At 40.9% G+C, this 23,273-nt stretch overlaps 1 protein-coding gene across 2 annotated transcripts in view; it reads left to right on the top strand.

Moving 5' to 3' along the window:
- The window catches only part of PLCB1 (phospholipase C beta 1), a 315,759-nt gene that overhangs the window by 183,352 nt on the left and 109,134 nt on the right, over positions 1-23,273 (top strand). For both annotated transcript variants that reach the window (XM_019472918.1, XM_009282521.2), the window contains exons 9-11: positions 8,492-8,638; positions 17,109-17,266; positions 21,367-21,449. In XM_019472918.1, the coding sequence (XP_019328463.1) occupies positions 8,492-8,638; positions 17,109-17,266; positions 21,367-21,449 (388 nt within the window). The remainder of the gene's footprint in view (positions 1-8,491; positions 8,639-17,108; positions 17,267-21,366; positions 21,450-23,273) is intronic.

Raw genomic sequence — 23,273 nt, forward strand, 5'->3', positions numbered from 1 at the left:
TTTAGTGGGCATGGTGGTGTTGGGTTGACGGTTGGACTCGATGATCTTAGAGGTCTTTTCCAACCTTAATGATTCTATGATTTCCGTCCCATTTACCTGGTTCATTACAGCTTTACCATCTTGTTTTGATAACAGCTCCCAGAGATGTATCTGTTCTTTAAGCCCTGTGTTGTTGATTGTACTTTTTCAGATTATTAAAGACTGTATGAAACCAGACCTACTGCTGATCAGTAGTGTGGCAGCCTCCGGACTTCTTTCGTGCAGTTCAGCTTTCAAATTCAAAGAAACTCTGATCTTCTAGTCTGATCTCAGTTTATTTCTATCTGTGCTTTCTGCAGATTAGTTTTTCCAATAAGGAAAAATTTGAATTTAGAAACTTTATTAAATGCTTCACTAATACGCAGATACAACGATTCAAATGTATTGCCCTTCCTCTACTTATTTATTAATTTGATAAAACTGTCTGACTGGTATGAATTTTTCCCCTTGCTGATCATTGAGAAAATTGCTAAAACGGAAGAGTTACTGACGACTTCTGCTTATGGTGTGTAAATGATGGTTGGTGTGTAGATATTTTGAAGTACCTGCAGATCCTGACCTGAGGCCTGAAAGTCTTTTCTGTCCCCAGTGTTTTTTTCTAAAATAGAGCAGCACTGACGTTCCTGGGGTAAAGTCCAGTAATGCATTTGTAGGGTTCTGGCATTTTCAGTCTGGGCTGACTTGTACCATATTCTCTCCTTGTGATGACTTTGCTATTAAGAGGATGTTGCTCGGACGAAGCAGTCCTGTCCTGCCCTAGTTTACAAAACTGAATACAGACAGAAATTGCAGTTACACCATAGCAATATAGTGATAGCACGCGTGTCTGGAAAGCCAAACGGGTTTCAGCATCACTTCCAAAATCACTTGGATGCAAATGCTGCAAGTGTCATCAGAGTGGCTCTGGCACGTCGTGTCCCACACAGTGTGAATTTCATGTAAATTCGTCCTTGTGAACTTCTCTGCTGGCTCACAAAGCTAGAAAGCGTAGAGTAGCTAATGTGTGCCCAGTGTCAAGAGACACACCGGGGGTATATGCATCCTGCTCTACGCCGGGCATGAAAATTTTAATACCTAATGAGCTGTAAATTGCAGTGCTGGTTTGTGAAATAGGATTCCCAATGGGGCATATTGTACAGATCTCTCACAGGATTATAAAATATCTGCTTTACTTGGTGGTGAGAGGACTGCTCAGTTGTATGGGATTACAGTGAATGTGATTAATGTTACAGATTGCATTGGAATAGACCTGACTCTGCTGTCAGACAAAATACTAATGTAATTCTGTGTTGCTGGCTGGGAGATACGAGGTGCCAATTAATTGTCACTTTTCCTTTTTTATTTGTTTCTTTTCTTTTTTACTTTAATAACATCTCTTGGCACGATTTTGCCTTCCAGTTCCGCTATAACTGAGTGGATAACAGCATGGGCGTAAACAAACGGAAGGCTCTACTAAGTTTGCAAATATATCGAAAGAAATGTTTAAGATCCATGCAGCCAAACCTGTTGACTGCTTACAAGCAAATGCACATTTTGTCTTACAAAACGTCCACAAATTTTAAGGGACAAGCAAAGGCTGATGTTAAAATTGCAAGATTCAAGCGCAAAGAAAAGTGTGCAGATAAGTGGTCTTTTCTGCTGTCAGTTGTGCCTCTCTTGTTTTGTGTCCTAGTCTGTCCCAAGACTTTGCCCAAAGGACTGGAAGGCTCCTGGGAGCAGGTTAGGCAGACAGGAGCATGCTGGAGGGCAGGGGAAAGTCGAGTAGCTGCGCATACAGCTCACTGGTTTAAATAAGAGGGATGAAGTTCAGATCGAGCAGTTGGGTTGAGAAGTTTGCAGGATTAGCTGTACTTTTATATTTCCTCCAGACACTGCTGGGGTTTTGACCTTTATCCTGGGCCTCTGCAGAGGGCACTGAACTGGTGAAGAAGCTTCTTTTAGAAGCTCAAGCCCTACTTTGAACCCTCACCTCTCTTATCTTGTGCTTGGCACAGTGCTGCAGGTGTTGAGTGAGCAGGGGTTTGTTTACATCGTCAAGTTGATGAGCTGGCAAGCTCCCAGGGACCCACGAGCATTTCTACATCCAGAACAATATGCCGGTCATGCTGGCACACTAGAGGGGTTGGGAAAGCAGGACCTTGTCGAGTTACCTATGTCTCATTAAGCAGCAGGAGAAGGATTGTTGTGTCAAAAGCAGCCTATGCTTTTGCCAGCCCTGGAAACTGCACGAGAACGGTTTTACATGAAGCCATTATCTATGACTGCGCTTGCACAGGTAACTGCGTAATGCCCTGGTCCTGCACAAGGACTGTCACAGGCCCTGATGAGAAAAATGTGCTAGGTTCTCTAGGTCTAGTCAAAGAGGATTGTGAAGAGCCTTGTGATAACACATTAAGTCTTCAGATGGAGGAGCCTCCGAGAAGTGTATTCACAAAGTACAGTCTATCCTATCGACCAGTTCAACTGACTGGCTGGAATTCCTCTTGCATGGCAAATTTGCAAACACCATCTCCCAGGAATGGGGAGATTCCAGATCTCATAAACTGCAGAAGAAAACATTTTGATTGATGAATATCGACAATATCCAAGAACCATAGAAGAGAGGATTCACTTCATTACCCCTGTAGATTTTGTGAATTTTCAATAGGTCTTCTGCCAGCAGTATGCCACCTGCCTGGAGACAGCTTCCAAGAAAAAGAATTTGGGATGACGGAAGTGACTTCTGTTGTCATTAGAGCTGACAAATGTTGACCACAAAGGAGCCCTGTTTCTTACGGGCAAAGTAACAGTTAGATTTTTGTGTGCTTTTCTTTAAACTGCCACCCAGGAACATTTACGCCTTTGATCCAACGTAATAGATCTTGAAAGGTATGGGATCATGTAGCTGTAGCTAATAAGAAAATATTGTGAAATACTCAGAGCTTCCCACTTCATTTTTTTTTTTTTTTTTCCTTCCTTGTAACCATTTTGGAGCAATCACGTGGAGCCAGGGATGCAGAAAAAGATCAAGCTGCTGCACAAACACTTCACATGTTTCATGTAATGAAGCTGATTGCAGCCTGGGAAATTCAACAGAATCTCTCAGCATCCCTATTACATATACTACTCTTCTAGTAGGAAATTATTTCTCCTTCCTACCAAATTTTAGTGAAAAACAAGTCAGATTTGGTTGACTTTGCTTCACTGTCAATCTGGTGGTGGTTCTTTGATCTCTCCATGAATTTCACCACCAAGCAGGTCATATGGAGCCGCCATTCGAGGTGTCCTGTGGAACCTCTTGCTTATGGGCTGCTTCACGCTTTGCTGCAGGTGAAACACTGAACGCTGGGGACATTTTTGGAGTCCCCTATATGGGTTTCCTCTTCCTTTCTGCGATAAAGGATGAGGTTTGGAGGTAGCAGGTGGGACAATTGCCGACGAACTCCCCCCTCCCAAGCAACTGGCAGATGAAGTTCAGCTTCCAAATTAAAAGTGAAGGGGAGAAGGGTATTTGCGGGCATGCCGCACATGCACCTATAGTGCAAGCAGAGCTTAAATCCACAGTGCAGAAAAGTAGCGCAGGGATAAAGCCAGAACCTGATTCGAGTAGGTCTGTCTGAGTTTGGACTAGATTTGTCTTGTGAAACGATGGCATGGGAACTTCATAGTGTGAATAACAATTTGTGTGGGCAAGCGGGCAGTCCTGACTGCGAGGGTGCTTTGCCGTGCATTTCACACCTAGAAGGTAAGGGGTAGAATGTTCAAAAGACGTGGAGGAGTCAAGGTCCCTTTACTTTTAGAAGCTTCCTTCCTGTTTGGAGAACATATTTTGGAAGGTATGTAGATGTATAAATATGGAGAGGGGCGTGTAAAGGCATTTCCAGACTTTTCCAATGCCTCTAGCTCTTGTAAGTTTTTAATTCAGATATGTTTTTAGAATCACATAAAAGTTTATATTGTATATAATTTATAGACAAGTGTTCAGCTACAGATTTATAATTTTGAGGTATTGGGAATGTCTGTGATTAAGAATACATTAGATGCTTTCATATTTCTCCTCAATACTTGCTCTTTTATTTTACAGACCTGTTCCATTGCACAATAAAAACATGAAAATTGATCTGTTACTTATTTGGCTTGCACAAAACTTTAGCCAGTCACTTATGTGTGCTTTGACAATCAAATATCCCACAGCTGACATTCATCACAAATTTCTTCAGCCTAGTGAGTCCAGAGAAGAAAAAAATACCCGTGTTAATCATCAAAAACAACATCTGAGCATCTTCCGTTCTGTGTAGGAGCTGGGTGGTTTTGACAAACTTTGCGAGTCATCCAGCTGTGGCACATTATGCGGTCGCTTCTTGGCAAGTTGCGCTGAGACAGCACTCGTCCTGTGAGCAGGAGTGGATTTGCATTAAGTTGAAAACGGAACAGTTGATTAGAATATCCTTAATTTTCGCTTTCGTGTCGAATTGGCTGTCAGCGCCCAGGCGCTGGCGGCGGGGCTTCTGTGAGGAGAGGCCGGGGCTGCCCTGCACCGGTTCCAGCCGGTTCTGGCCAGCTCCAACAGCCCCACCACAGGGCGCAGCCTGGCCCCTCGGCCACGCTGGCGGCACCTCGGAAGAAGCGGGTTTAAGAAAGGGCGAAATGCTGCCGGTGGTGAGGAGTGAGGGGGGGAAAGCATGAGGAGCAGCCCTGCGAGCCCCGAGGGGAGAGGAGGAAGAGGAGGAGCTGCAGGCCCGGGGCAGGCGTTGCCCTGTATAGGAGAAGGCGTTCCAGTGGCACTGTGGGAAGGCGTTAAGTGTTGGACATGTAAATAGGCCAGACACCGCAGGAAAAAGGAGGCATTTTTATGTTTGTGCTGTTTAAGTGTTTTAATAAAGCACTACTGAGTGACCTGAGCACTACTGAGAAATTCTAATTAATCAGATAAATTAGAGAAGAGATACTTGAGAGGAAAAAAAATAAATTTCTTGTGCTGGTAAACTCCAAACCCCACGGAGGGAAAGCATCTTCACTGAGTACTGCAGCTGTTGTCATACCTTCTGTTACGGTTACGTCTGTGTTTGCCCTTCTCGATAGGCCTTTGCCAGCATAGCTAAAAGAGTCGTCTGGAGTCTCGTCTTTCTTTGCATTGCACTTAAGATTATTTAGTAAGGTCTTGACCCAAATGTTATTGAAGTTGATGGTAGCATTTCAACAAACACTAGTGAGCTTTGGGTCTGCCCCTGTTCTAATAAGTGACATCAAATTTAACACGGCAACGGTGAGTGAAAAAGACAAGCCAGTTAACTCCACAATTTTAAGTATATAAAGCACACCGGTTATTTTGGAAGTTTCATCAAAGACCTAGGGTTCAGATGATTTTAAGACAATTATGTGCGAGCAAAAAAAAAAGAAAAAAAAAGTGAATCTGTCTTGTCCCTGTGTTTTTGCCTGCTGTGGTTTTTTTCCCCTCTAACTTTTTATATCTAATCAAATCATTAAATCTTCCTAATACATATCTGAAGATAAAAGGTGACAGCTGTAATGGAAAGAACCGATCACAAATTATTTTTTCTTGGCAATGTCTGCAGTAAATTTGTAATATGCTTAAGAAAACAGAGAACAAATCTTACCAATAAATTGAGGCCATTTCATTTTGGATGACTGTCCACCGAGGATCATCCTCACTGCAGTTGGCCTCAGCATATCATTGACGTTAATCACAAACAATCTACTCTTTAATATTCAGGATACAAAGTCCCTTTGACATCTGCCATCTCCGTTCCACAGTCAAACTCTCACTGGTGCAATATCGGCTGTAATTGAACTTGCAAATTGCTTCACTTTCTGAAATGCTGACTGCTTAATTATGATGGGGAAAATAACATTCTACAGCCATAAGCTCAGATAACTGTGTAACTCAGAAACTATGTAATTATACGTATGAATAATACTTGCTGTGATTTATGTTAATGCCAGCGGCAACACACAGAAGGACCACTCTGCAGACCTTGTCTTACTTCAGTGTGGAAGGAAGCAAAGCAGCAGGATGAACCATAAAATAGAGAGAAGGGAGGAAATGGAGGCCTGAGCCTTGCTTCCTTTCATCCCAAAGGTGTTCAAGTGAGTAAGGCGCCCAAACAGGCTTCAAGAGATTGTGCAGTTCAACTCCCAGGTTAACCCACAGGTTTTCCATGGGGTATTGTCCAGTCAGTTAATTTATCCTCAGCTTCAGGTCTCCATCTGAAAAACAAGGACTGCAAGGACCCTGTTTTTCAGGTATACTCTGAGGATTAAACACAGAGATCGCTTTGAGATGCTTGAATACTATGTCTACATGAATCGACCTGAGTATCTGTGTAACAAAATGGAAGCCTTTCTTTCTGAACACGGTGTGATTATGATGCCACGGGTTTTTTTGAGGAACTGGGTGTGTGAAAACTACTATGTTTCATTTTAGCCTGGAGCAGGAATGACAAAGCAACTTTAAACTTCCTAGTCTGGCTGAAAGGAGCGCATTCAAACATTCAAAACAACATGGAGATACTGAAGATGACTCTGGATGAGCTATCTCAAGCATCAGAAGTTGCAAATCACTATAACGTGACATGGCTTTGCTGGTTGCCCGTGTGGCAATCCCATTCAGATCTTACCCATTTTTTCCTGTATGATATTGCTTGTGTGTTGTGAATGTACACCACAGACCATATCTATATCACAGTGAAGTTGGTGCAGAGTGTTTCTCTTCAGTGGATTTTAGCTCAAGCTAACTCCATGATAGCGCCTGATACTCTTTACATTCATAATGTCTCTCTGGTAGATTCACGCAGCAGATAGGATGTTCATAAGTCTTTAGTTTCATGAAAAACCTCAGCAGGGGTTTTTTTTTTCCTAATTTTCTCTATCTTACATTTTTTCTTGTGAAAAGGAAAGTACATAGGCCTCTGTCTGTGGATGATTAATTACCCTATAACAAAGCAGCTGTGGAGCCTGACAAGATTGCACTCAGATTACAGTCTTAAAATAGTGGATGGACTTGATGTTTTTCCTTCCAACCATCTTACAATTGTTGTCATAAGAATGAATGATAATTGCATTGCTCTGTATTGTCACTACATTTCTTGTCATATGAATAGGTTCATTTAGTGCCACCGTCTTGGGTTGTTAGGAAAATGAGGCATCTGAACTTAAGACCGTTATGTTTTTTCCCTCTCTGATCAAGAGCCAAAGCCCAGGGTCCAAGCACAGATTTTAAGTAAATGCTTTAGTTACTGTATTTGCATCGTGTGGTTACAAACTTTACAAAAATGCTGCAGGGTTACCCATTACGTTTTCATATACTAGAAAAATATGAGTAAGTTTATATGGTTTAGGATAAAAAGGGATCGACCCTAAAAGGAGAGAGCAACAGAGTTAGGAGTAGAGCTGAAGTCTTCCAGTTTTCAATGCCATTGTCAGTCGACTAAGGGTTTTTTTCAACAGAGATACCATGCAGAATATTTTGGGTTGGGGACAAGAGGTAAGAAGTTCTCATTGTTGGGAGTCACCAGGCACGTAGCTGCTTCGAGGTTCTTCAGAGATACAGAAGATCTGTTTTACTATAGGCAGTAACTGAATTAACTAAAGCTAAGTGGTTGAGTAAATCTACAGATGAAATCTAGACAAAATAACAAAAATAGCAGGCAAAGAAAAATGTCTCAAATTCGTTTGGTTAAGCATTAATCTTCAATATCTCTAAATGCACAATCGACACTAACCCTAAAGTCAGCTTTATGCAGAAGGCTTGTCAGAGAAATTTGTCCTGACGTAATAAGCACAGCTCCACTGAGATCAATGGTGATGTTTAAGCTGAGGACAGGACTCAGCTTTCTAATTTGCCAGCAGCATATGAAATGATCATTTATGCTGGCACTCCAGTGAGATATGAATTGGAAGACAAATGTAAGAATTGCAAAGCAAAGCTTAGTTCCCGCTTGAAAGGTGGTTCATTTAGTTTGGTTTGGTTTGCTTTGCTTTGCAGTTTGGTTGCATTCGTATATACACACACTGAATCATATTCAAAAGAGGTCAAAGTTACCTGTTTCTTTGCGTGGCGCTCTGTTTGCTGGTTTCTTGGTTTTCTCTGGAAAGCATGCTTTCCTTTGTCCCCAGATCCCCTTCCTTGATAGGCTTCGATTTATTTTCTCTGTGCTTATAGCCCTCTGTAATTCTGATTCCCTTGTGCCCTTGATTATCTGTAGACGCTGATTATGAAATGATTTATCTTTGGTAGAGGTAAAGGGATGTGTATTACCTGCAACTTATATGGCTGAAAATGAGGTAATAGTAACAAAAGAATATATGAATAACTAGATGAAGGCCAGTCTGATGATTATATGGTCTTTCACACACGCCTTTATGTAAGTGTATATTGAACATAACATCTGTACGTTGCAAAATCTGTACTTGAAATTAACCGGTGCTTTCCCTGGATCTGTGTTTCTCTCAGGACAGATATCAGTGGATGGATTTATGCGATATCTGAGTGGAGAAGAAAACGGCGTTGTTCCACCTGAGAAACTGGATTTAAATGAAGATATGTCTCAACCACTATCACACTATTTCATCAATTCCTCACACAACACCTACCTCACAGGTACAGTGTTGGAGCGATCCAATTTCTTATCTTTCAAAAATTCATAGCATATTTGCAGTGATACCATAAAATATAGTAAAAGCATCAGCAGTAAATGATGATGGAGCTTAGTCTTCAGGGAAGGAAGGGTAGCACTTGATTGTTGTTCTAGCTGCTACACACATACATCACATATACCTTTATTAACAGGTGAGCAGCAGTTGCATTGTTCAGATAAGGTCTGGCCTGAAGCCCAGTCAAGTCCCTGGAAAGTTTCCCTCCACTTAGATAGGATTCCAGATTAAGGTCCTTTGTCTGGGGAGGAGGGGGAACGATGTACTTACGACAACCAAGGATAGCCAAACAAGTATGCGAAGCATCTCTGTAGCTAATAAATTTGCCCCTAAACGTTAAATCTGACACTTTGTTGAGCTCCATGAAATTTGCTTTGATTTAGAGATTAGAGAGGTCCCAACATGGCACATAGCTTTCTGACAGTCCATTCATATCTGCAAGGAATGGAAATCTGGTCTCTGACTATATCTAATGTCTGAGCTGAAATTTTTAGGTGCTGTCATGTTTTTAGAAAGGCTGAGCACGCAGAAGCTCCTGTTAATTTGAATTATAGTTAATGAGTCCCGAACTGTATAGTTTGCACAGCAAAGTTAACAATGCTTTAAGATTCCAAAAAAAACTAAGACAGTTTAGGAGCCCAGCTTTCGGCACTCATTTTCTGGTCTAAGATGCTGTTAACTTGTGAGAAGATAATTGTAAATTCACAATTTTAGTTTAGTTTATGTAAGAACAAACATTTTTGGGAAGCAGATGTGCACAGGGTGTTCTGTTTGTTTTGATGTTTGCTTTGTCTTGTCATGTTTACATAATGTCTTAGCATTATGTAAAAAAAAAATAGTGCTATATTGCTTGCTAAAAAAGTGGCCTATGGATAATGTAGGCCTTTCAATGTTATTAACAGTTACCTTGACTGACCAAGTTCTTCAGAATGCCAGTATGCCAAAACATAAACAAAACCATGCGGTGGTGATGCCCAGTTTCAACAGACCGTGTGGTAGTTACTTTCATCTGTTTTGTGTTTGTTATAGCACTTTCTACAGCACCTTCTAGTGCTTTCATAAAGTGAATGAACTGTCATTGTTTCCATTAGACACCATTATTCACAGGTTTATATCTTGGCTGTAAAATGTGTTTTGTGCTAAAACTTGTCATATAAGCATTCGGCTTGACAGCTATTTTGTTCCTCTGAATTAAAAGAAATGAAAATCAGTGTGGCCGCTTTTAAGTTACGATTCCAATATGCAGAAATTTATGCTCTTTGGAAGAGCGCAGACATGTCCAAAGCAAAAGCAATTTTTAATTATGATATTTTGCAGGCCTCTTACCTCCAGTATGGACTTTGTTCTGCCAGTGAGGATTAGGACCCGCTTAAGCCAAATGCTGCAGCTTTATACAGATTCTCTGGAAGAACACAGTAAAGCTGTTGTACAAATGTGGGAAGCATAGGCCCACAGGGAGGACAGATGGTGCAGTTTAAAGTTGGTCTGAAGAGATAAAATACTGTTCTCCCCTCTACCAGCATGAATTTATAGCCAGTACCATACCACAGATTTTTATCAGGGCTGATCAGGACAGAGTCACGTTCTAAAGGTCTAGAAGCGCAGAAGCCAAAGAACAAAGAATTAAGGATGGAAATGCATGATTAGTCCAACCCATTCTAAATTTTTAACTGCACAACAAATGACCTAACATACTTAATTATTTTAGGAGAAAGAAAGTTTACCTTGAAACTTTCCAAATTCGCTTTGACTTGTATGTCAAAGTCTGCATCTCAGATTGCATCTATAGATTTCTTTGCCTGCATTTCTAAATAATTTCAGAAACTACATTTGGAAGTATGATCCTCAGTCTTAATTTAACATAATATTCCTGGCTTAGTAAATTGGGAGGAGTAAATCAGAGTTAACTCGGGGGATAGTGCAAAATAAGTTTTAGTTTCTTTCAAATCCCATTTCCAAGGGTGTATTTTCACATTTAGAAGCACAAAACACATGCCCTTCCCTTTTAGTGGGTTCATTATGTTCAGTAAGTGTGTGGCAGCTGGCTGACAATGGGATTAATGATGTGATTTTTATCCGCGTATTACAAAAACTGACAGCTTTAGATTTTGCTTTGAGGCTAGACCAGATACAGCAATCACATTGCCATTTGCTTTCTTCCAACAAGGACATAGTTGAGCTGAAACCTGTAAAATTAATGGTGGCAGACTGTTCTTTTTCCCAAGAAGATTTCAAAGAGTCTGCTCAAGTGCTCATGGCTTTGGAAGGGAAGCTTTGGTAGCACCACTGCCCTCACTGGAACTGTGAAATAGCAACTAGTCATGTAATAATTATTAGGACAATAAGAAAACCGTTCAGTCTAGCAAGACTTTATGATTACTGTGCTTAATGCCCTACCAATTATCTCTCCCTTTGTTAGTTTTTTAAACCCAGAAAAAGCATGTGCAAAGAAACAACATTATAACATAAAAAGAAACATGTGCACACTCTGAATTTATTTTTAATTACCCTGATAATTTTCCTAGCCTTTAGTAGAAACCCTTGGCAGTACATCAAGTCCTGATTATTTATTTAGAAGTGTTACTGTTTTCTTTTTCTTAGGGAAATGTAATTTTTAAGAACAAAGGTAAAAATCCATGAAGAAAGAAGTGATTTATAGTTACACTAGCTTAAAGAAATGTCATCTTTTGGAAACTTCTTTTTACTGTCTCTCATCTTTTTTCTCACTGGTATCGTATTTATTTATTTATTCCTTTGAACCCTTAATGTGCAACCCTGCCTTTTTCTGGTTTCTCACTAGTCTCACCTCAGGTTACTGCTGTTGTCACAGTGGGGAGTGACTTTGCAGCATTTCTCTCAGCAGCACCCAAAGTCAAAGACAAATGATTACGTATCATTATCAGCATTGCACACTTTGATGGCTATGCAACTTGCTGTTGTATATGTGAAATGCAAAATTTGAAAATCACAAGCCTTTGATGAGTGTTTTGTCTTTGGCTGAAAGGAAAAATAATAGCAGCAGAAGGTTGCAGAGCTATCAGTTTAGCGCATATAGCCAACATGGGACTATACCACTCACCCTCAGCACCTGCTTCCCTGCTCACAGTCCAGTACTTTCAGTTGTTTCTAGAAAAATATCTCATGAGGGCATGTTCTCCTCTTCTTTATTCCTGCTGTGGCCTCTCCTCTACCGTCCTTCAGCTTTTCTGTTCTCAGCGATTCCTCAGTCCTAACTGTTGCTGCTTATTTTCTGCATTCGACACTTCCTTGAAGCCTTCTTCACCTTCAAAGCCTCCAAGACAGTATCTTCACAGTTTCCAAGATGACAGCATCATATGGAAGGGAAGGAAAGCTGGGCAATGCCTGCTCTGAGCATGGGTTTGTCGTACCACCAAGAGCAGTTTTTGGCTGGCTGCTTCGTGCCTCTCGAGCTGCGCTGAGCTCAGGTGATCAGCTGGCAAGACCCAAGGCTCTGCTCTCTTCCAGCCCCACCACGTCCTTCCTGATGGACTAGAGGGTAAGAGAGCTCCGGGAGCTCTTGCAGCAGAGAGAAGCTGAGCTGAGGAGGAGCCGTAGCTGTTGTCCCACCGGCAGACCCAGCTAATCCTATCCAGCAATCTAAGGCAGTTAAATGAGGTTCTTCCTGGCACTGGGGTCATGGTTTATCTTAGCATGAGGGCTAACGGGTAAAAAGGAGGAGCAGTGGTTATTGTGCAGCTCTTCCGTTCATCAGCAGTTTCTGGAGGTATTTTTACCTTCCAGCTGTCGTTATTTTTCATGATTCCCCTTCAGAATATCATAAAAGCTTGTGTAACACTGAGAAAAAGGGCTGAGTTTTCAGAAATGAAGTTAATTTGAACACGATGACTTCACCTCACAGGAAGGAAGCTACAGACCCCTATCTGCTCCCCGAGGCCAATTCAGTGCAACTGTGGAAGCAGCTTCCACAGTTACATTGTCGAATTGACATAGCCATTAAAAAAAATAAATCGGTGGAGGGAAAGCTGTTGTTGCTTCACAAAGTGGAAAGATGATCTGTGTGGAAGGTCTTAGGTGGAACTTTCTGAGATACCAGTTCAGTGCCCTGCTCTCAAAATAAATCCTATATATGAAAAATACCCTGTATAAAAAAATCCTATATATAAAAAATAGCTTCAATAAGGTGGTGATTCTCATCTGCCTGACTCTCTCTTGCATCTTCCTCTGAGGCAGTTCAGCTTTTGTGAGAAGACGACTACTCAATTAAGCAGACTCTGAGTAAAAATACCTTGGGTCTCCTGCTTTGTCATGTTTTACGTGACTGCTCTAACTTTGACAGCTGAGTGTTCCTACTAGCACTATTAAACGTCAGTTTATCTTTTTGTTGTCCTAAGGGGTACCTGCCCCCACCTTACCTTCTTCACCCATGCCTGTTCCCTCTTTCTGAAGCCATAAGTGAGGGAGTTTCTACTTTCAAAAGTGAGCGGAAACCTTGTAAAAGGGAAAGAAAAAATCGTATTGATTGTATCCTGAAGGCAAAATTAATTATTCTAATAGAGATCAGCAGCTGACACCAAAATTTCTAGAGGAAGCTTGCCTCCAGTAGCAGCAGAGGTGAACACAGAGTTAAAAAAAAATATTGTTTGGTCAGATACTGGATTCTCAAGAAGGAGAAGAAAAGTCAAGATCATGAAAGTATTTTATTTCCTTTAAGTAATATTTCATTCGCTGCTGCTTAGTGAGTTTTCAAGATCCTCTGTGCCTTATTTGCCTCTTTAGGCCAACCAGTTGAAGTATGTTGAAATAAGAGATATGTTATTTTCTAACCCCCCCCTCTTTAAGGAGGATAAAACTGTGTTGAGGATTGGGTAACTTCTCTGACTCCAATAGCAGCATTTGAAGATCTTCAAATAGCTGAAATCTGTAAGACAAAGATACGGAGATCCAGCAGCAGGGGAAGGGCTCTGTAAGTAGGTCCCAGTGGCTTCCACTCCCTCACTGCAGCTGGAGAGACTCAGCTGGCCATGCAGTGTGTCTTTCTCAAATGGGTCCCACAGCTAGAACCCCTAGAACCCACAGCTAGGTTACCCCATGCACCCCGTGCCGGTTCCTCTGACGGACATAGTGTCCGTCACGTAGCCTGGCTGCAGCGTGGGAGCTGCCCGGGCACTGCTAGCGGCTGAGCCGACATGCAAACTCAGAGGCTGGCCAGCCCCAGCCCTCCTGGCATACGCAAGCGCTGCATCTTCTGCTTGGGTGGGCCTGAATCAATACTGACAGCAAGTGTATTCCTGCTGCTGGCTGGAGCAAGCCTGACCGCATGTCCTGCTTTGGTCCAATGTATAGTGTTAAAAATAACAGCCATAGGGCGAGAGCCTTATTTGGACTTCCATACAAGCAGTAGCAGAGTATGTCACAGTGTGGGGTCTAATTAGCTTGTCCTGTGCATGGCAAAATAGCTCGGAAGGAAAATAAATTCAGATAAACGTCCTGTGTCTAAAAAAAACCGTAGCCGCCAGCACCTTCTGTTGCTGCTGGAGTCAGGAGGCAGACTCCCAGCAGTACGAGGGTCTGAGTTTGCACGCTGCAAACTACAGCGTATGATCCAGAGCACTGAGTGCTTTTCCAGGACTTGCCTGAAGAGAGGAGGTTTAGCAACTCGTGTTTATGCGTGGCAAAGGGAGTGTACAGGCACTTCTTCGTGCCGGGAGAAGGTGGCGCCATGGGTGGGCGAGGGGGCAGAGGCAGCCTCTGTTTCTAGAGTAGTGAAGAGTCAGGTGACTCCAAATACCTGGATCCAAATATCCCCCAGTTTTAGGAGGATACATGTCATAAAATCATAAACAAATTTTAAGTCCATGTATTGCAAATAACTTGCACTTGGAAAAACAGTGATGAATGAATCCAGCAAGGATGCACTTGCTGAGAAATGAGCAGCTTAAAGTTACAGAAGCGTGGAACTGATCCGTGTGGGGAAACGTGGGTCATATCCTCAGCTTATATCAATTAGCACAGGCTCATTTTGCTTAGTGTCCTGTCAGGTATGATTTGGCCAATTATAGTTTTAGAAAAGCAAGGGTTTGTCAAAATCTGTTTCTCCTTATCCTATATAGGGTGATGGGATACAAATATTATGGTATGAGTGTAGATGCTCTATGTATTCTAGAAGGGAATACATAATGCTTTCAATTTCCAGTATTAAAAAATTGATCTGTACTCAGGATATTAAAAATATCATACTGGAAGTCTTCCCGTTAGTGTCTGTGTTAGCACATTTTAGAATGCATCTGTTAAAGGGATAGTTTGGAATAGATGCAAACACAGACTCACACTACAGAAGTTTATATAAAATATATGCAAAAAACATTTGAGGGAACATTCCTAATATTCCATATTTCAGAAAAATAAGCTATTGAGACTATTAACACGTTTGCTATCATTTTGCACTCTGGGAGCCTTTCTGAAGATTGAATGTTTTGGAGGTTGAATATCCTCTTATCCTTAGCAGGAGTCCTTCCAAAACGTCTGAGGCTTATTAATAAGGTAGTGTGGAGAAGTGTCATATGGCAAGTGATGCATGTCATGATTTACTTAAACACTTTTGAAGGTTAGGGATCTCGTAGTCCAAAATGCTCAGCAATAATAATGGCCAGTGCTGTCTCAGGAAGTATAGTAGAGTTTGTTAATCGTAAAATAGTTTGTTAATCCATATTCAATATGCTTTGAGGGAAAAGAAAGACAACAGGAAAACAGCTTTCTAAGTGAATGTAGTTTTTTTAGGCAGCAGAGTTCAGCGGGTCCATATAATGAGAGACAAGTTTTCATAAGCAGATGCTTAGGGATGAGTATACAGAAACGTGTGCTGGGGTACCCTGACCCATGCTCGTGCTTGTTTGCATCCTGCAAGGAAAAAGAGCCACTGCTTACCCCAGACATTGGGATTGCACCAAAGAGGCTTTTGTGTGAGTAAAGATAACCTGCTATAATCAAAGGGGAAACACAGGAAAAAGTTAAGTAAAAATAAGAGAGACACATTGTCACTTTGCTGACTCCATTTAGATTTTCCAGAACCTTCCAGCACTGGCCAAATTCTTCTGTTATTAACATAGATTTCCCATTGGTTCCAGCAGGAGCTGAGAAATCTCACGGATTTCAATAGGCGTAATGTTAATACCTTGTGCAGTATTTATGACTGCTCCAGCTCATGTATCAGACACAAACGGTAAACAGGAATTTTCAGATAGAAGGGGTTTTCTGTAACAGTTTTTAGTGGAAGGTAAAAACACAGAGAAAGCAGACAATGCTATCTACTGCAGGAAACCAAAACGTGTAGTTCCCAGCGTAGTGAAGGAAACCAAAACGTGTAGTTCCCAGCGTAAAACCTAAACACAGAACCACAGAGACAATGAAATGATTAGAGTAACTGCATTATATTATATGCCAGTCTGGATGAAGTACTTATATGACCCCCATCAGTGAAGAATCTTTAATGTAAATGAACTCACTGCCTCCTTAAAAAGCAAGTGAATTCCCTTCAAGAAATCCCGGAAGGTCTTCCCAGGAAGCCTGCTAGAAAGCAGGAAACTGCATCCATTTTCTTCACATCTAAAACAAGCACTAAGCCATTCTTCCATTATCTTTACCTTTCTGCTGCAAGAAATTTGTATCCATGTGACTGGAATCAAACCTGTTGCAGCAGGTGAAGACACCCTGGCTGGATATCATTCCCTGAACACAACTGGACTTCTTTGTTTCTTTGGGGGGGGGTCCTGTGGGTTTTTTTTTTTTTTTTTTAATACTGCCTGAGTTTGGGAAAAGCTGAGTTTTCCTTGTTTATTTTTAGATTTATATTATGTCATTGTTGGAAACTGGTAGTTTAATTAAATTTCTCCCTACATAATGCAGTATCATATCAGGAAATTTAACTGACCAACTCAGTGCGGTGATTAGTGTATTAAATATTGATTTGAGACCTAGTAATGGTACCATTAGTGACTGTGCAGGAGGTTTGTTTTATCTTGTATTAAACTGCATTGCATGTTATGAGAAAGTGGGATCTTGCCGTCCTGAGTCGCCTCTGAATTTCACATTGCTTGTCAAAGGATAACAAAGTGTTTTAGAACTAAGCCATTTTATTTTATTTTGTTTTGTTTTGTTTTATGTATTCGATGCTGTCTATCAGAAGTTTTCAATTTGGCTTCAGTTCGGCTATTTCTCCTCACTCACAGCAGCTTAACTGAGGGCAGAATCCAAACCATGACACTGACTCTGCCTAAGTTATTTCCATTACGTTCTTATGCTTTTTGTATGCCTTTGAGTGTTATTCCTCTCAGCCGAGGGTAAAAGATGCTGTTAACTCTAATTATTATTAGATTATTTGTATTTATTCCCGAGGCCCAAAATGACTTCCCTTTTTTCGTGTTCTTGTGCTGTCGCAGCTGGACAGCTGGCCGGTAACTCATCGGTGGAGATGTATCGGCAAGTGCTTTTGTCAGGCTGCCGCTGTGTGGAGCTGGACTGCTGGAAAGGACGAACAGCTGAAGAAGAGCCGGTCATTACACACGGATTCACTATGACAACTGAAATATCCTTCAAGGTACAGCAACACAGCACACTGGTGTAGTTGGCTTTAGCTGGGGTGGTTTCTTTCATGTAAAATGCATCACAAATACATTGCGAGAATATTACTGCAAAGGTGGAAGGGAAGAGGAATGTGAGGGCAAAAAGGTGTTTTAAGAGGAGATTTGGGAGCACGTGCAGCATCGTTGGAAGAGAAGAGTTGCAGTATTTGGACCTTGCACAGGAAGAGGTTCTTGGCGATCGTGGCAGTCAGAGGAGAAGGGATTACGTGGTGTAATAATCTGTGCCATCTGGGGACTGGGCTCAGTGCCCAGGTCCATACTCCTGTGGATGTCCCTGCAGCAAATCTCACGAAGGGGGAGAAACAGGGCAGACCACAGCCAGGGCTGAAGGACCAGGTATTGCCACCACAACCGGTTTTACACAGTGTAAAATGGGTCTGCGGATGGGTCTGGAACCAGGAGGACGGGGAGGAAGGGCTGGTTTGTGTTACAGCTCCATAGCACGTGGCCGGGAGGAGAGCTGAGATTGAAGGCCGTATGGATTTGAACGGCAATAAGCAATGTGTCAATATACTCTTTTTCTCTTCTCTGCCGGGTAAGTGGGAGTGGGAGACAAAAGTGCTGAACTGAGGTAGGAAACAGCAGCTATCGTGGGAATGTCTACAATGTGCAAGCCTTTAAATTCCTATGAGCAGAGAACAGGCTACTCATGCCCAGTTGGAGAGGTCCCATCCATAGGGACCAGACACTCATCGTTATATTAACTATTTAAAAACTGAGTAACGGTGTGTGCAATGTTACCCTTATCCCTGATGCTTGGGATTAGATTTGAAGCACTGGAGAGTGAAAAAGAAAAATTAGTACCTTCAGAGAGTGTGATGGGATATTTGTTCCATTCAAACCCTAAACATATCATCTGTATTTCTGAATTTCATCTTCCATTTCCGTTTTCTGTGATAAAAGGTAGATACTATACCCTTAGCAATAATCTTAAATTATTATCTTCTTGTTATTCTTAAAGATGTTTTTGATCCAGGGTGTTAGAGGAGCAGGATGGAGGTGTTTTCCTATAGTATTAAGATTGGTAGTCAGCACAGCTTATAATGATACATCAGGATACCATTTTTGAAGCGTGAAGAAATAATTCTTGTCCATCTGAGACACGAACTTGCCATGGAAATATGTTTCTAGATTTACCTGTGTGCAAGAAGATGTGGAAAAATACTCATTACTGGATTTGGTTATGTTACAGGTGTTAGGTGTGGCTTCTCTGCTAGCTACAGCTTGGAAGCATGTCTCCCGCGCTTGAAGCATGAGTTGTTGGGGCTTTTTTTTTGTCTTCTAAAGCAAACAATACTGCCACACAGAAAAAGCACCAACTTTCACTCGCACCAGAACACTCCTTTCTTTTTTTCAATTTGTTTTCTCTAACTCTCCACTGATGGAGTTAAGCACAGGAAAATGTAAAACACAACCTTCTTGCATGTTTGTTATTAACTTTCCAGTTATGTTTATACGAAGCCAATTGTGTTTATATGCGTAGAGTTTGATTGCTGGAAGTCCTTTCGTTAAGGAAGATAGCTCTCAACTCCTTTGGTCATGAGCAGGAATTTAAAACAAAGTTAATCTGATTCTTAAAAGGATCATTAGCAGGAATGAGGATTATCCCTGGTTATTTAGATGTTCAACCCCTAGGCATTGTGTTTGCAGGAGAGATATTGGAAGGTATTTTAAACCTACTCAGGAATATTTCATCTGTCACTCTTCAGGGCAAATATTGTTTCTCCACACAGAAAAATGTAAAAATGTATTGACTGCTGGTTTCTTTTCAACACTGAAAGTGTGCTGCTTGGCTGAGGAGGAGCAAAATGATAGTGAAATAATGTGTCAGAAGTGTGTGAATCAATTCCGAGTGATCACTGGGTCTTGAATGCTGAATCATTTATCAGCTCACGCTTTTGGCATGACCACGGCACACGGTGCTTCTGTTCAGTCTGTCAGTTTTCACTGCCTTGGATAGGCTTTCTGAAGTGTGGAGACAGAAGCAATATATACTCCCCATCCTCATATTGCTGGGGTTTTTGTGGGTTTTTTTGTTTGGTTGGGTTTTACCTTGCTTCATGACATACAGAAATCAGTAAGGTTTCTCTCAGCTGCAGATTGTGAGCTGCTGCCAGGGTGAGATCTTAGGGAGCCAACAATATTTTTCATGCCATAACCAGGAATCTGTGCGTGTGTACTTTATATATACCTTGGAGACCTGTTTCAGGTGAGTCATTCTGCAGCTGGAATAAAGTATGGAACTTACCGTGTCATTCCTCTCTGACCATAGAGAATTTGCATTTACATGTGAATGCAGTGCAAGACTGAATCACCAGCATACCTGTTTCTCCACTGAACCAATGCCTGAGCTTCTCATCCTCAGATTTCATGAGTGTAATCCTGATTTTACTCTTTCAGGTTATTTTCCCCATGCATGCTGGATTTCATCCCTTTTTGCAGTTAAGAAGGCAGTTGAAAATAAATTTATGGATTTACTCCACAGCTTGAGCAGTGTGTAGGAGCAAGAAAGGCCTCAGGACTGCTTTCGGCAGTACCTCTTCAAATTGCCTTAGATGCTTTTGAGAATCCCGCCGGTTCTGAACAGGGTTAAGGTGGTACCAGCACTTAGTGATTTACTGGAGCTGGACAGAAGGTGTGCAGGGGGAATCACTCCGTCGTGCGTTCCCCCATGGGAGAACCGCTGCTGTGAAACTGCAGCTTCCTACCTGCCTTCACCCAGCTTTCTTCACCATTTACTATTCTCCCAATAAATGCTCTGCCTTTCTGCTTTCTTTAAAGGCTAGAAGTAGTCTTAGTTGAAGCACATGAATGGTTAGTGATATGTGAAACATTTAAATATTTGGTGATTGAAGTTTATTAAATATAGTCATTCACCACCTGTGTGTGCTGAGAGCGCTACTTTCTCATCTTGTAAGAGATACTATAACAATTTGTGCGTGAGCTGTGTTTTTTGCTACTTACATGAAGACTGTAAATTTTGTTTGTATGCTAGCTCGTATCAGCAAGTCTTGAGATGGCTTGTGCTTTCCTTCCAGTCCTGGAGTCTGCAACGCGACTTCAGAAGAATGTACCAGAAGCTCAGCTTTCATTTTAGGGAGTGGATTTCTTACTGTTACGCTTCTCAATTGAGCCTTTAAAAGTACAGAAAATGAACAAAAGGAATCCCCAGAGGGCGCTTGTTTAAAATAGATAAATCTTTTTGGTTTTAGTCATCCTTATGATTTGGGAGGGAACAGGCTCCAGAGTTTGACAGCAATGCATATAGAAAGTCTTCAGTGTTTTATAAGTTCTTTTGAAAAAAGTTTTGTGTTCCAACAGGGAAACATTGAATAATTTGTAACAGTGAGTGCATTACTGTATTGTGCGCCCCACTAAAATTAGCGTTATCAAATGATTCCTCTACTAGATTTACAGTTGCCATTTTCCACCAGAGCTGAAAGGAAACTTCTACAGAAGTTTCAGTTTCTGTGCCCTCTGTTTGATGATTACTATTCAGCCAGCTGTTTTAACTGAGTAATGGGGTTTTTTGGTGTGGGGGGGTGTGGGGGGTGTGTGTCCTTCTTTTGCCTTAAAGGGGTTTCTCTCATCAAAAAAGAGGGAACTAAAACTTGTGAGTCGGAGTAACTAAGGATTTTATGGATATGTGCTTGTGGTGATGATGTTTAGAAGATATGCATTTGTCAGACAAAACAAAACATTTATTATTATGGAAAATAGTTTATGAAAGTCATTACTTCAGGCATGGAACAACTCCACACAGAGACCAAGTTTTACATTTAAACTATTGATTTAGGCAGACATAAGTCATTTCTTGAGAAATGCGGTGCTTCAGGCTCATCAGACATTTTGGAGATTTGATTACAGTTCAGGTTGAAAAATTTGGTTGCTGCAAAAGCACATCCAGAGCTTTCTGGGATGTTTAGAACGGAAGGTCTGATTTCAGGCACTTTGGGTATGATTTCAGACCTCTGGGTCTTTTCTGTCTTCAAAGACCAAAACGCTGTTTCTTTAGAGACATAAATTTGTAACTGTATGTATTTTGATTCTTCAGGAAGTAATAGAAGCTATTGCTGAATGTGCATTTAAGACATCGCCCTTTCCGATCCTCCTTTCCTTTGAAAATCATGTGGATTCGTAAGTAATTACCATGTTTTCCTGTATGGTGTTATACTTTTTATAAAGTCTAAGCACAGAATTATGTATGCACTTGTGACAGTTCTATTATATGACATGATCAACAGCTCTTACCCAAAAGAACTTGTATCAGCCTAAGTAACCAAGACGATCAGAATGAATCAGGCATGTTCTTAAAAACCTTCCTGAATTAGAACTTTTGGAAGAAAAAGAAAGTTTGAATAATTGTGAGACAAATTGTGTTAACTTTACAGTCTCGGTATGTCCTGCTGGAACGTAGCGGTATTTCATCAAAGAAAAAGAAGCAATGTTTCACCTGCTTATGACCCTATTCTGCACTATAAGTATATTCTGTGCACAGAACTTGGTCTGTTTCTCATGTGTTAGAAGTGGAGGCCAGAACCATAGACTAGCTAGGATTGCAAAATGGGTAGTATGGATGGCCAGCAACTGCTCCATTTTTTTCTGCCAAAAATTACCAGTTTGCCTAAGCTGTTTTCTTTCGCTTTTTCTTTTTTTTTTTTTGGTAGTTACAAAGGACAATTTTTCTGTGTAAGAAAAGAAAAAATAAGTGAGAACACTTCTAAATTTGTCCCAGTGATCTTTTTTATTTTTGTTATTGTTTTAGTTCTCTTTTTTCTTTTTTAAGTTTGACATTAACTTTGGTTTTGAATATAGAGACAACATGGTTCAAAGTGGGGTGACATTGACACATAACATGTGCTGTAACTTGAATTGCCTTTTCCCCTTTTGTTTTCTGCTGTGAAAACATTTTCAACACTTCTGGGGCCAGTTTGGACTGAGAAACCTTTTTTTTTTTTTTTTAAATGTGAAATAAAAAATAATCTTTGGGCGACTATGAATGTTTTAATACAAACCAGAAAAGATGTTGGCACTTTTGCTTCTTGAAGAGGAAAAGGGTGAGGGCTAACTGCTTTTCCATTGTTTTAGGAAGAACATTCTCGTCATAAGGGAAGGAACTGGTAGAAGAAGCTATGTGAGAATATTTTTAAGAACAGATGTGACAATACTGATCAAAAATGATGTAGGGAGAAAAATTTAAAATCTGAGAGCTGACCCACACTACCTGTATACCTTACAGTATAAGTTTACGCTACCTTTTGTGGGCAAATACGTGCTTGCTCTACGCACATTTAAAGGCCACATCGTCATGATTCAAACAGCTACCTGTTAAATCCTGCTTAGTTAGTTCTGTCTTCCTCTGAAAGACCACACAGATACTGTATTTAATTTCTTTCTCTAATCGGTCCCCTCGCTCCTTTCTTTTTGGTGTAAGTTATATCACTTTGGACTTGCTTATGCTCACCTACTGCTGTAGGTTTTAACTCAAAATGCTTTTCTCAGTGCTTCCAAATGCAACCTCTGGTCTTTCGAAAAGATCTCAACCATTATTCTTCAATGTATTATATTTTGTATTCATTCTTCTGTATTTGTTAAAATATACATTCACTGTGTTTACTATAAGGCAGAGAAAAAGCAACATCCAATTTATTTTAACCAGAAGGGTTACATTTTTCTTCCTTTAAAGTCATTAAGACTTAAATCTTCAGCTATTCCAGGGTGATCTGTTCTATTCTAGGAAAGTAAAGAAGTAAAAAAAAAAATAAAATAAACTCCTGTCAGATATAAGTTATGTACAAAAGTGGCTTTAAAACTACAAGATGGAACACTGTCAAAATTAAAGGTGGTGTGGTACTGCAGGAATACGTCAAAAAGGGAACAGAGCTATTGCTGCATTACTCTGATCTTTACAATTAGCCCCACAGAAACCACTGGACCTTTCTCTCCAGAAAACTCCAGTCA

Source organism: Aptenodytes forsteri, unplaced genomic scaffold, assembly GCF_000699145.1.
Source record: "Aptenodytes forsteri isolate BGI_AS27 unplaced genomic scaffold, ASM69914v1 Scaffold5, whole genome shotgun sequence".
NCBI classification, from domain to species: Eukaryota; Metazoa; Chordata; class Aves; order Sphenisciformes; family Spheniscidae; genus Aptenodytes; species Aptenodytes forsteri.